At 48.9% G+C, this 13,703-nt stretch overlaps 1 protein-coding gene across 1 annotated transcript in view; it reads right to left on the bottom strand.

Moving 5' to 3' along the window:
- Positions 1 to 12,012, bottom strand: part of LOC111146843 (otoconin 90) — a 31,008-nt gene extending 18,996 nt beyond the window's left edge. The window contains 6 exon segments of the mRNA XM_022502549.1: positions 2,919 to 3,093; positions 5,133 to 5,189; positions 6,507 to 6,572; positions 11,338 to 11,392; positions 11,394 to 11,432; positions 11,902 to 12,012. Coding sequence (XP_022358257.1) covers positions 2,919 to 3,093; positions 5,133 to 5,189; positions 6,507 to 6,572; positions 11,338 to 11,392; positions 11,394 to 11,432; positions 11,902 to 12,012 — 503 coding nt within the window.
- Between the last annotated feature and the right edge of the window lie 1,691 nt (positions 12,013 to 13,703).

Raw genomic sequence — 13,703 nt, 5'->3', positions numbered from 1 at the left:
TACACACACACACACACACACACACACACACACACACACACACACTATTCGACTTACAGTACCTGCACAGCAGATGTTATTATCATTACGGGAATTTACATCCATGGAGACAGAGACTCATAGGGCTCAGCAACTTGCCAAGGTCAAAGTCCATCACAGAGTGAGGCTGACACTAAAATGGGAGTCAGGAGGCTCTTGCAGGGCACACAGGAGGTCAGTGGAGACCAATGTAAAGAAGAACCAATATACAGGCTGGTGATGGCCTTGGCCAAGCTACTCAATTTCTTAAAATACCAAATTTTGGGAGATTCAGGAAAACATCTATATAGCTCCTGCCCTGAGGCAGGCACTCAGTAAATGATAGGAACTATTGTTTGAATCTGGTTCAAGGTGGAAATGGCCAGTCTTCCAGGTTGTTGGAAATCTGCACCCCATCAACTGAACTGTGAAAAGTCACAGAAATTGGATGTGGCTCATCACTCTGCCAGTTTGGGGCCATCAATACTTTCACCATTCAGACAGTGAATTACTGCTTCATTTCTTTGACTTCCAGATTGAAGAGGTATTCTAATAATTAGAGAAAGTGGTAAGGGAGGACCTGAAAGGAAATATATTCCCAGAAATGGTCCTGGCACTCTGCTCCATTCAGATCACCCTCTCTCTTTCTGAATGTCAACGAGCTGGGGTCAAGAGGCAGTTTGCTTGTGGAAAAATGCTGTTTTGATCCACAGGCAACTTATACCCTTTCTTGGAGATGTGGACATGGGTGAGATCTATTGCCTGATTCCAAACCCATTATCCCTGAGCAATCAAGGATATATCCCTTTTTATTCAATTAATTAATTAACTTGAAAAGCAATTGGAGGTTGACTGTCTAGTCAGTCAGTCAATTTGCTGAGTTCCTACTATGCCCCATGCTATGGTTCATGATGCGGGTCCAAAGAAATAACATGGTGCAGAACCCCCTTTAGAGGACATTAGGTGGAACAGGAGACAGACTGTGTGCATGCACTGTCCTATGTGGCAGGTACAGGACAGGGAAGCACAGGTGTTGGGGGAGCATGGAGGTTGCCCCGGTGCCTTGGGTGCAAGGCGTTCAAAGAGGGCATCCTAATGGCGAAGTTCCAGGGCAGATAAAGCACTGTCCAATCTATTGCAAAGGACAATGGGCTATCCTTTCCAGTTCTATGAGAGCACACCTTCCATCACACTGGCTTTGGGCATAGGTATCACAACAGTGAGGCAGGGCCATGGGTCCGAGTACAGGGAGATATGGGTTCAAATTCCTGCTTTCCTACTACTGCTGCTGCTGCCGCCACTATGGCTGAAATTACTGTTATTACTACCATTACTATCACTACTACAGCTCTGCTAGTACTGCTACAACTGCCACTAATACTGCTGCTGCTGCTGTTACTACCATCACTACTACTATTACCATTAATACTACTACAGCTACTATGATAACTGTTACTGCTGTTATTGCTACTATTACTTCTACAGCATTAATAATATTTCTACTATTGCTGCAAATACTGCTGCTGGTGTTACTATTACTGCAATTACCACTATAGTTAATATTAATACTACTATACCTGTTACTGCTGCTATTGCTACTACTACTACTACTACTACTACTACAGTCCTACTATGACTACTACTATGACTGTTACTACCAGTGTCACCACGACCTACTATAGCCCTACTATTCCTGTTATTGTTGCTACCAATCGCTAATACTCTGAGTAAGTGAACTCAGTTAGCCAGGCAGAGTCCCAGTCACTGTACTGTATACTTGGTCATTTAATCCTAAGTAATAATTCTATGAAGATGGTTTTATTCCTCCATTTTACAGAGGAAGAAACTGGAACACAAAGAAATGATGTAACTCGCTCAGGGGTCACCCCATCTGTAAGGAGCAGAGAGCCGGAGTTACAGGGTCATAGGTAACACACTGTAACACACAGATTCTTTCCAATTTTTCCAACTTACCTTCCCACTGCCAGCATCTATTTGCCAGATCCTTGCTGACACTCGATGCTTCTCAGATTTTAAATTTTATTGCTAATTTGATGTGTGAAATTGGATCTCTTGTGTTAATTTCCCCTCCCTGTGAATATTGAGGGCACACATCTTTACTGACCCCTTCTATCTTCTCTGTATTCCTTGCTAGGTGTTTACCTTTTTAAAGTGGGGATAGTGGGGATAGTGGGGATAGTATTCTGCTTATATTAAGCACAATGTTCAAATGTTATGTGCATGTTTGTGGAAAATTAAACAGAAACCTGCATGGTTGCTTTATCTCTGGTGACCAAGACTGTCTGAATAAAGAACAATTCTGTCATGTTTAAGAGTCACCAGGGAGCTTGTCTGAAATTCAGACTTCCAGGGTCTAGCTAGATGTAGTCTGAGTCAGTGGGTCTGGGATGTGTCCCTAGAATCTGCATTTTAAAGATTTTGTTTATTTATTTGCCAGAGAGAAAGGGAGAGTGAGACAAAGAGAGAGTGCAGCAGGGGAACCACAGGCAGAGGGAGGAGCAGGCTCCCTGCTGAGCAAGGACCCCCCCCCAACCCCCATGCAGGATTAAATCCCAGGACCCTGGGATCATGACCTGAGTCAAAGGCAGATGCTTAACTGACTAAGCCACTTGGGCATCCCTAGAATCTGCATTTTTAGCAAGCATCCAGGAAGTTCTGACCCTGGAGAGCCCAACCTGGAGAAATCCTACACAGAAATTCTGCATATCGGACACATCCAGGATACGAGAAGATCACAAAGTACATTGCACTTTGAAGCTGAGACCACCAGTCACCCCGCAGGTAAGGAGAATCAAGACATGTCCTGGAAGCTTTCCACACCTATGCTCTGCCCAGGTCCCAGCCAGGCCTCTGACAGCTTACCTGTGGGTGTGGCTCACCTGTCAGACTCGTCCACCGGCAGCCCCTCCATCTCAAACCTGCAGGCACAGCCATAGTCCTCGAAGTCCCGGGGGCAGAGACCAGCCACACACTTCAGGCCACTCACAAACCGGAGCAGCACAGGGAAGCTGGTGAAGACAGCCTGCAGCCAGGTGGAGTGGGAGCCCAGGCAGTCTGTGGGGAGAGGGCAGCAGGGAGGGGACAGCAGTTGGGGACTGGGAACCAGCGTCGAGGAAGGAGCCCCTGTGTCTGGGACTTCCCACCCCTCAGCAACCTACTAAACCCCTACTCTGTACGCACAGCCATTCTGGACAATTGAAGGGAGGCGGGTTTATAAACCGTGGTCCCTGTTGGCTGTCCCCCTAACAAACAGTCATTTAATCATCCTCCCTTCTCCACAAAACTGAAAGGGATTCAGGGGAGGTGAGCCTCCTCCCTAAGTCCCTGTGGATGTTTGACACATGCTCATTCTCAGCTGGTCATGCTAATCCCAGCTTCCATGACAGTGAGTGGCCTGTAACTGAGCATGTGACCCAGATCTGTGTCAACTTAAGGGGAAGTCCGTTAGAGGCTTTTGGGAATTATTTCTTTCATAATAAAGAATAATGGCATGTAAAGAGATCCTTCTGAGCTACCCCTTTCCCCTTCCTTAAATATGGGCTGGGACTGCAGCAACCACTTTGCCACCATGAGGCCCCGCGTCTAATGTTGAAAAGCCAGCAGGCTTAGCTATAGCAGTGAGGAAAGAATGAGCCCCCTGGGTCCCTGATACCGGCATTGAATTACTGCACCAATCCTGGTGCTTTCAGCTTCTGTGAGATAATTAAATATTTGTTATTTAAGTCCCTATGGGTCTGCGGAATGGATCCCAAACGATACAGTCCCAGCCCTGGGGAACTATAACCCCCTGCAGGCAGAGAAGGGATACAGACATTAGTAATTTGGACCCCCTACTGTGTGGCAGAAACTGAGCTATGTGCTTAAAATAGCACAATGGTTAAGATTGTTAATGAGTCATGTTTTAGAAAACATTCACTTGGTCCACCACCCCATAAACTTTATGTTATCCTGCAAGGCAGGTGCTCTTTGGTCACTTCTATTTCACAGATAAGGAAACTGAAGGTCAGTGATCTGCCTGAAGTATCAACCAGTGGTAATGATTTGCCCTAAACAAGAAGGCTCTTGCAAACAAAACTGGCAAGAGAATGATTTCCTGTTTGCTTTTTGTTTTTGTTTTTTACTTTAAGCTGCATGCTCACCCTCCCCCTTCTAGGCCTTTCTGACCGGAGGACTGTTAGAGGACTGTTAAATGCTAACGGGGTGACCCCACAGCTTTGATTCTAATGCACGGGGTCACATGTGGGGGAACCTGGAGAGGTCAAGGACTGGTTTGCAAAGACTAGTTTCAGTCAGACTGTTCTAGTTTTTCCTCCTCCATTCAAACTTCCTTTCCTGTGTTTTATTTCCACATAGCTTAATCCGAAAAATGAAGAAATTATTCTGTACTGAAGGAAAAAGTCACTCTAAGGGGTGTGTGTGTGTGTGTGTGTGTGTGCGTGTATGTGTGTGTTTATATAAATATGCATTTTCATTCAAAAACGTATGGGGCACCTGCACTTAGTGACCTCTGGCCAGCACTGTCTAATCCAACAACAGCTCGGCACTCCTTGCTCCTGTCAATCCTGTGACAGTCTTACTTGGGGGCCACTTCTGGAAAGCAATGATGGGACCCATCATGGTGCCTGGCAATCGCTGGTCACATGATCGATACATAATTGAGAAATGGAATACTTGACACTCTGGCATCCTTAGGCTTTATGTATGTATATTTTATCATGTATATGTAGTAGTTGGGCAGAAAAAATCCAACAACTTTGGTGGAAGGGACTAAGAGGGTCTGGAAGGTCTGGGCACAGCGGGGAGCTACCCCCTTGTGACCTCTGCTGTGTAACAGGGGTACCTTTCCCTTCCCAGTCAGGTTGTGGTGTGGTCGGGACCAAGGAAGTCAGGACTATGAAGGTGCTTGGCAGCTGGGTGACTCACCCTGCAATAAAAGACACCACTCCTCTCGTCAGACCTGGATCCCACAGCTCAGAGTTTGCTGGGGTGGTGGGAGCAGGGGAGCCCAAGGCCCTAGTAGTTTGCTTAGATTTCCCACGCTCACCCCATGCCCTGACACCTGGTGGATAGAAGCACTTTAGTATTTAACTTACCAAAAATGGCAGCCACACTTTCCACATTTTTAAATACCCCAGGGAAGGATGTGATATCTAAGTGGAAGGTAGAGAAAACAAATCAGAGAGCTGTGGTTTCTCCCCTCCCCCCCGCCGCCCTGATTCCTTGCTCTGCCCCACCCCTGTGAAGAGTATCCTTTCTCTAAGGATAGATTTGACCTTGGACTAACTTTCTGGTAACACAGGTTACCATGGAGACCTGAGAAGATGAGCCCGGAACTGTGTTACCAGGCAACATTGCTCAGTGCTACAAAGGACCCCGGATGGTAAGGTGTGTCTGGCCTTGGCAGGGACCATGGGCGAACTATAAACACCTGGCAGGAAGTCATTGTCTGGGGGCTCCCTTAGTGTGATAACTCTTGCAAATGAAGCGTGTCTTTTCTGGGCATCCCAGAAATCATGCCTATGAAACTGTTACTAGATATACTAGTTCCAATAGAGACAAGCTTCTAGGCCAGGGTGGGTCCTGTGACTGCCCCATGGGAGCCCCATTCCCATATCCCAGAGCTGCTATCTGGGGGCAGGGAGATGTGTGGATCACCCCCACGGCCACTCTTGTTGAAAAGGAATGACGGGCATGGCCTGATGGCACCAGGGGCTTCCTGGCCTTGATTCTTCCAAGTGCCAAGTGTGACCTGTGAGTTTTAACATCTACTAGAAGTTCTCTTTGGCCTGGGCGTTACACTTCCCACGGGGTCAATGGCATTTTGAGAGAGGTCAGAGGGTCATTTGAGTCTGGGTGAGACTGATCACTTTGCTTGCATTGAGTTCATGCACAAAGACTTGGTTGACTCAGCCTGCCTCTCTGCAAGGTAGGAAGTGAACCCTAAATTCAGGGCTAACACGACCCGCGGGTTCACTATCCATCATGGTCTTTAGCAGTACCCAGCTAGGAACCCACCTGAGAAATCTCTACAGTCTATCACCAGGAAAACCTCCCCTTCCGAAAGGAACAATTATGGCTCCTCCTTTCTTATCAGTAGAGCCCAGGAGTATATTGTCTTTCTCTTTTCGTCTTGCCTTCTAGGAGGCTCACAGCTCAATTTGAAGCTGAAATACTGTGACCATCTAACCTTCACAACCAACCCATTTACTTCCATCCCCTGTTCCCCTTTCAGCTGACCTTCGTGTTTTGATGGAAGTTGTAATACTTTGTCTCAGAGGACAGAGCAGGGATGGGTAGACACAGGGGGGACGGTGGAGGGGGAGGCTTTGGAGTTTTATTTGAATGCCTTTGCCTACAAGAGCCCCAGCAGTGAGTGCTGTATTTAGAAGGGGTCATTCTCTCTGCCAGTATCCTAGACAAGTTTCTACCCCATGATGTCACCTAAGAAACGTTCAAAGAATCCTTACTGATATTTTTTGAGAGTCCCGCAGGCAGCTCCCCTGGAAGGTGTGGGGTGTCCAAAGGGTGGCCCCCTATGATCAAGGAGGAGAGAAGGGTTAGCAGGAGCACTGCTACTTGGGGCAGTCAGGAGGCGAGGGGATGCAGGTAAATTCAATTCTATGTATATTTTTCTAGGACCTGCTGTGTGCTGGGTCTCTGATGAAAATAAGGTGGCCTCAGTATTTCAAATGGGTTGGCCTTAAGAGTAGCCTTCTGGTGGAGGATGGAGAAGTTTGGGGACTCCTCTTGAAGCTGTTGTTGCATAGGAAGCACACCAATTTAATTTAGATCGCATGTTTGATTGGAATGTCTTGAAAGAATGGTGCGGGCAAGGAGAGGCCGCCCGCCCCCAGGGAGCTTATCATCGAGGACAGGGCTTTCTCACACTTTCACATTTCTCACACTATCAGCGTGCAAAATGATCAATGGCTGGTAGGGGTCTACGAATGCTGAGACACAGCCCCTACCCTGCATTTTTCCACGATGGTGCGATGGTAGATGAACCTGAGCCTGCAACATCTGACCACATGGGGGCGCCTGCATGGCCCGGTGGGTTGAGCGGCTGCCTTCTGCTCAGGTCTTGGTCCCAGGGTCCTGGGATCCAGACCTTTGTAGAGCTCCCTGCTCACTAGGGAGTCGGCTTCTCCCTCTCCCTCTGCCCCTCGCCCTGCTCATATGTGCATGCTCTCTCTCTCTCTCTCGCTCTCTCTCTCTCAATCATTCTCTCAAATAAATAAATAAAATCTTTAAAAAAAAAATCTGTCATGGATCAAAGAAGCATCTAAGAGTGGATTACGTAGCCTTGACAGGTGTGCCGTGAACGCGCGAATGTTACCCTAGTCCATTCATCATTGTTATGACTATTATACCACTTCCACTCACTCCCTCCTTCCCCTCCACACTAACAAGTGGTTTGCACTGTTCGGACCTCACTTCCTCACCCACCTCCTCCTCATCACCATGGACTTATCTCGGGGACACAGACGACTTCAGCAGGTGCTTGTCTGCAGGAGAGCACTCTTCCAACCTACAAACCCTGTGGGCTCGCCCTGGGTCCAGGCAGCTCCCAGGACCTCTGCTGTCAGGCCCTCCTGGGCCGGGTTGGAGGGGGAGGCAGCGCCCTCCTGGGCACCACACCCCAGCCCTTCCTCATGACAAAGTCCACCCAGCACCGGCCTCCCTCCCAGCTGGATGTGCTCGGTGGCTGTGGCCGGGAGCAGCCTCTCTGGTGGTCCAGATTTCTCACCATTAAACACGGAGGGATGGTCCCACTGGGGCATTCCCTCCAGCCCAAGAGCCCTGGGCTGCACAGGGAAGTGCCCTGCTGATGCTCAGAAGGTGGGGAGACCCAGGACTTCCTTCAGCTCCAGGTAAGCCCCATCACAGAGTCCCCGTAATTTCACTGGTGCGTTCCATACTTGGCCTCAGGAATGATTTAATTAGCATATCAGCCAACAGCTAAGAATATCCACTGCCCACTTAAGCAGCAACTGTGAAATATCTCCTGGTCCTTGGTGATTACTTCTCTGGTATCTCCTTGGCATCCTGGTAGGTAGAGATGGTCTGCTCACTGGGAAGCAGCTAACAAGGATGTGTGTCCCCTACCCCCACCCATAGTACTTTCAGGGTGTTGATACCCACACATTTCATTAGCAATGAAAGTAGTGCCCTGGATTTGAAATGGCTGATCCCAGAGGACCGAGTTGGCTCCAGAGGGGTGGCAGTGGGGGTGGGTGAGAATTCTGTGGGGATGGGAGAGTTCTGGCTTTGTAGGAGTGCTGCGCTAGGGCAGGGAGCTAGCATTCGTCCTGTTCCAGGCTTAGTTTTGCAGACAGCCCCTCAAACCCAGTGCTGTGCCCAGTGCTGTGGGGCACATTCTGCTGTTGCAGTAAAGCCAAGACCCTTGGAGGAAGATCTAGCTTCTTCTGCCCCAGCACCTAAGGCTACCCTCCACTTGCCCTGCCTAGCTCTGCCAAACCATTTCCCTCTTTGAACCTCACGCTTCTAAGATGATTATCATTTTTCAGACACTAAATTACTTCTTGCCAACCTGGCTTGGCTTGTGCCATGTCCTGAGCCTGGGGGACCTGCTCCCTTTTGCGTTACTGACTTATGTTTTTGGATTCCATGCAAAGTTCAAAAAGCTCTACTGGAACCGCAACACAGGCTGGGGTAAGGAGACCTTCCATGGCTTCCGTAACGCACAGGCATCCTTCTCTCAGTGCACTTATGACCCCATGTTGGAATGATCTATTCATGTGACCGTTTCCCCCACTACATTAGGAACGTATTGAGGCTCAGCCCACTGACACATTAAAGCACACTTCAGTAGATAGCTCTTTATTGAGAGCTTTAATGAGCACACAGTGATTGAACCATGCAATCAAATGGTCAATTTATCAGCCAATGAGTGATGGCCCACTAGAATCAGAGTCCCAGCCTTGTAAAGTTTAAGCGAAATTAGGAGATGTCCTCTTGAGGTTGTGGAAAGATAAGGTCTATTGGTGGTTATGAGTGATATTTCATAGTGTGAAGTGTTCTACCCAGAAGATCAACCAGAGATACACAAAACCTACCTTTACCCAGCCCCTATTCCCAGAGATTCTGGAAGATCAACATGCAGAGAACCATGGAGAGTGAGAACAAATTTTGCTGTGCGGTGTGGGCTGGTGCAGAGCAGGTAGAAGGGGATTTCCCTCTCCTAACACAGGCCCGACCACCATCCCACTGGGCAATGCCTGCCTTTTGAAGTCATGAGCCAGGTCTCAGTGAAGACAGGAGGGAGGGCAGCCTGGGTGTGTGTGAGGAGGCAAACATAGAGGTCACTCCCATTCCTGCCACAGGGACCAAGAAACACCCCAAGGAGAGGCTTGGTAGGGCACAGAGACACTTCACATTGTCAACACACCCAAAACCTTGCCTTGAAATAGGAGTCAGATAGCCCTGGGGCACAGCTGCAAGAAGGTGTCCAGCAGAGCCCCAGTTCTGTAGGTGGGGGGCTCTGAAGCCCCAGGCAGGGTTTGCACTGGCTCTCAGCCAGTGTCTCAGCAGGTAATCCTCAGTGGACCTCTTCCTGGGGTACAAGGGACTCTTCTGATGGATTCCTCCCTGGTGTCCTTGTCAAGGGCTCCTCAGACCCAACAGAGAGCACGGATGCCCCGCCTTTGCTGGCACAGCAACAGATCTCTCCCCCTTCCTAATCTCATTGCCTCAGAAAAAGCCCTTTCCGCCTGCAGTGCCTGGATCACGACGTGGTGCATTTGTTGGGTGGGCAGTGTTTTCTCTGTGGGGGTCACACACTCAGACCTGCAAAGTTGGAGCTGCAGGTATGGCACATTTAAATCCACATGGACATGCATATGTTTGCACCTAAACTTTCTTGGCTATAATTTTTGGACTCTCGCTGCTTGTGTCTGAGAATAAAACCTACCAGGACAGATGCATAAATGCTTGTGACCATTTATAATAACAGGAGACCATTGCCTCAATCTTATAGAGAAATAAAGCACTTACAGATATGTGTAAAAGGTGTCTGGTGGGTGTTGAAGGGGTAATTTTGATCAAAAGGAAATTTATTGTTTTGGAAAAGGAAAGGGTCAGTTAAAAAAGAGAGTACGTTTGAAAAATTAGAAGAATGGGCTTTGGGGGGTGATGATCTATTTGGGGGGTGAGAGTCAAGACCATAGTAGGAATTTGATTAGGCCCCGGCACATCAGTGCTGGTGGCACCATCCCTGAGAACCCACATCATGACAAAATGGTTTTAATAAGGGAAAAAAGTCATCCTTGAAGAAACTCAATAATCAACAGAAAGCCAGCACCTTCTGGAAGTGGCTGTCCACCTGTCCAGCAGGGAAGGTCTGGGATGGTGTTTGGAAGGACTGGGACCTGAAGGAAAGACTTGCCATCTTCTGGGAAGTGCTGTCATTTCTGCTCACAAGATTCTGGGGAACATGGAAACCTCTGCAAATCCACTAACTTGGATCATGGTCCCAATAAATTGTCAGCAATATTGGTGGATTCACTGTGGCTCTCTCTCACTATTGAGCTTAGAAGGGAACCGCAGAGAGGGAGGCTCAGCGTGTTGGTCCCGAGCTGACCTGAACAGGAGGAGGGAAAGAGAAAATGTCTGGATAAAGGAGTGATATCAGTCACAATGGAGCCTGAGCAGCTGTAGGAAGAAAAGAAGTGAGTTGGGGTGTTTGAGACTTGCACCAATGTGCCCACAAAAAAGAAAATAAGGAGCCAGAAGTCTCAGATTTGTAGACACAACTCCATGCAAACTTGAAATGACTACCCTGGCTGCCAACGAGCTTGCTCAGGTGTCCTCAGGCTTTGGTGAGGCGGGGACCCTACAATGTGGGGTAGAAGTGTTTGTCTCTCCAACAGACACACCGACATAGGGGAAAGGAAGCTGCTGCATGTCAAGAAGGCTGACGCCCTCACTCCGAGGAAACCAGCGAATGCAGAACAGTGGTCCATGGGCAAAGAGAAGAGGGGATGCACTATCAGGGAGAGGGATGGCTGCCAACTGGCCACCCAGCAGTGCCTTTAGTGCCTTTAGCTCTTGTTGGATCTCCACCTCATCGTCCACCCCACACTTCATGCCCTGGATAGGGTGCTCAAAGCATCAGCTGAGCTAAACCCGTAGCTTACCATTACTGTTTGATTTCCATCACTCCTAGGCAAGGGGATAAAAGTAGTAATAAGCAAATCAGATGGCATTTGACAATCCTCCCCACTGTTCATATTAATTATAGGCCAAGCCGGAAATTCCATATAAAATGCCATTACTCACCACCATGCAGGGCTGTCAGCGTACTTAGGAGGAGAAGCACAAACATAGCGGGGGGGGCAAAGGCTGGGAGCCAAGGCATTGACTGGGTCGGCCTCCTGGGAGAGAAGTCAGCGGAATATGATGAGGATGTTTGTAGAGATCCGGGAAATAAGAACCACCAGGAGCTCTTTGTCCCGCCGTGCGGTGCAGATACAGGAAGAAGCCCTGAAAGGGCTTCTGTCCCAGCTTTGCCACTCACCAGTGGTAACTAATGACATTCAGGAGATCACATTCTTTCTCTGAGATTCAGTCCATCCGTCTGTAAGGCAGAAACTTAACCAGGCACCCCATGAGGACACAGATCTGGTCTCATTTTGTTATTCCTTTTCCCGGTGGTCATTTATTGTATATCAGGCACATTGCAAGGATCCAGGAATGCAAAGTGAGGGAAAAAATATTCCTTATCTGTGAGTTGTTCACAGACTAATGGGGAAGGGAGGCTGAACGAGTGCTATAGTTTGACTTGTAGACTGAGATGTAAAAAAACCCATACACTGGGCCATAAGCAGCGTTCAGAATATATACCCTTAGCAGTTTGACTTGGAGCCTTCATGCCATCACTTGACCTAGGAATAAATTTGGCGACCGCATGGTGGCGCAGCCTGCTAGCAAAATGCTTTTCCGCCAGGGCTCCATCTTCCTTCCCTTCCTGAAGTTTCAGAGCAATTCGAATACTTGGTTGCAGTCCCAGTGTTCAAGAGGTAATTCTTTCGGGGGCGGGGTGCAGGGCAAGGGCCAGGGTTCAAGGACCCACCACCTTTCAATCGTCACTGCCCAGCGATCTGAGCAGCTCAGCAAATATTTAACTTCGGAAGGCACTTAATGCACTCAAGCAGGTCAACCATGTATTTAATAGGGAAGGAAAAACATTAAAGACCAGAGAGATCTTAGAATAATCTTAGCTCCCCGGGAAATAGAACTCCATAAAGACTGTCAGATGGGTGGCTGACTTGTGCATATTCTGCTGTAGAGGAGGTTTTTAGAACGAAGCGTGAGTGGTAAGACAGAATGATCATGCTACCCTGGTTGGCACACTTGGCTGCTGGATAGGGTTGTACATGTTGTCCACTGTGCAAAGCTGTTGCACCGGGGGGCCCATATGGGTTGAAATGCAACCGGTGCTCAACTCCCAAGCTTGCCCTCTGCAGGGCTGCATCAGCCTGGAGGAAGGAGCACTTTCTGCAGTTTGTTCTGCCAGAGGCAAAGGCTGCCCCGGGTTCTGGTGCCCCAGCAAATGTCCCCAGGGTCATGGTGGGCCACTGTGACTTGTGGGCAGGGATTGATATTGGGGAAGGTGTCCCAGAGGAGAAGCCATCTGTAGGTTGTGGAATCATGGCCGTATGAACCTTCCCCAGGGCCTAGCCCAGCCTCTGGTGGCCATAAAGTAAATGTTTGTTGAACAAGGGCAGAACGTGAGTTCTCAAGGATTTGGGCTCGGCTCAGTCATCTCCTTGTACTCTGGCTATCATCGGGTGGGTGTGCTGCTCTGCTTTAACTTTTGGTAGCCACATAAATTCCTAAGCAGGTAACGTTAACGGTTAGACGGGCTCTCTGATTCTTCTGCAGAGATTTGGATCTGAATGACTTGTGACCAAGGCCACAAAACCAGACTGAAAATGCAGGGTGAGCTCTGGGACATCTCCAGATGCAGGGTGGCTGCCGTGGCAACTCCGTGGGCCGGTGGCTGAAGGCATTCCAGCAGGTCACACCCACTGAAGTCAGACCCGTGTCACCCGTGCACTCGCTAAGTCTGGTTTGCTGTTGTCGCCAGCATACCATGGGAGAATGCCTGGATGCCTGACCTCCGAGAAGGCGCTGGGACCATCGTGCTCAAACTTATTTAACAGGTGAGTTCACTGAGCCTTAGAGACTGGCCATTTATGGTTCGAGTGTCCCACTTCCCAAATGTCCAGAGCTCATTATGAGAACAGTACTGCTTCCGAGGCCACTGTGGGGATGGAACGAGCTCCTCCATCCAGGGCACTGGAGACAGTGCGTGATGGGGAGAAGTGGCTCAGAAACACTCATAACTACAGCCACTGCGTTTGGCCCACAGTAAAGGCTCCAGAAACAGCAGCCGTTGCAATAAAGGCCCCCGTTCCCCGTTTGAGTGGAAGCCCCTGTCTGATGAAATGAAGGAGGGTGGTCAGTTTTGTGTGGTGGATGCTGTTCCTTTGCTCCTGCAACACTCCCTTCAGGGAGGCAGCCCCCCAGGTTGTCCTGACGGGCCTAGAAGACAGGCTGAGGGTGACGCTTGTGGGAACTGCAAATATGTTGATTGGATTTTCAAGTGTGTACTTATTAGAAGGCAAATGAGCAAAAGTGAC

This window comes from Enhydra lutris, unplaced genomic scaffold, assembly GCF_002288905.1.
Source record: "Enhydra lutris kenyoni isolate GAN:26980312 unplaced genomic scaffold, ASM228890v2 scaffoldscaffold14, whole genome shotgun sequence".
Taxonomy (NCBI): domain Eukaryota; kingdom Metazoa; phylum Chordata; class Mammalia; order Carnivora; family Mustelidae; genus Enhydra; species Enhydra lutris.
This window is presented reverse-complemented; position numbering and strand designations above follow the sequence as displayed.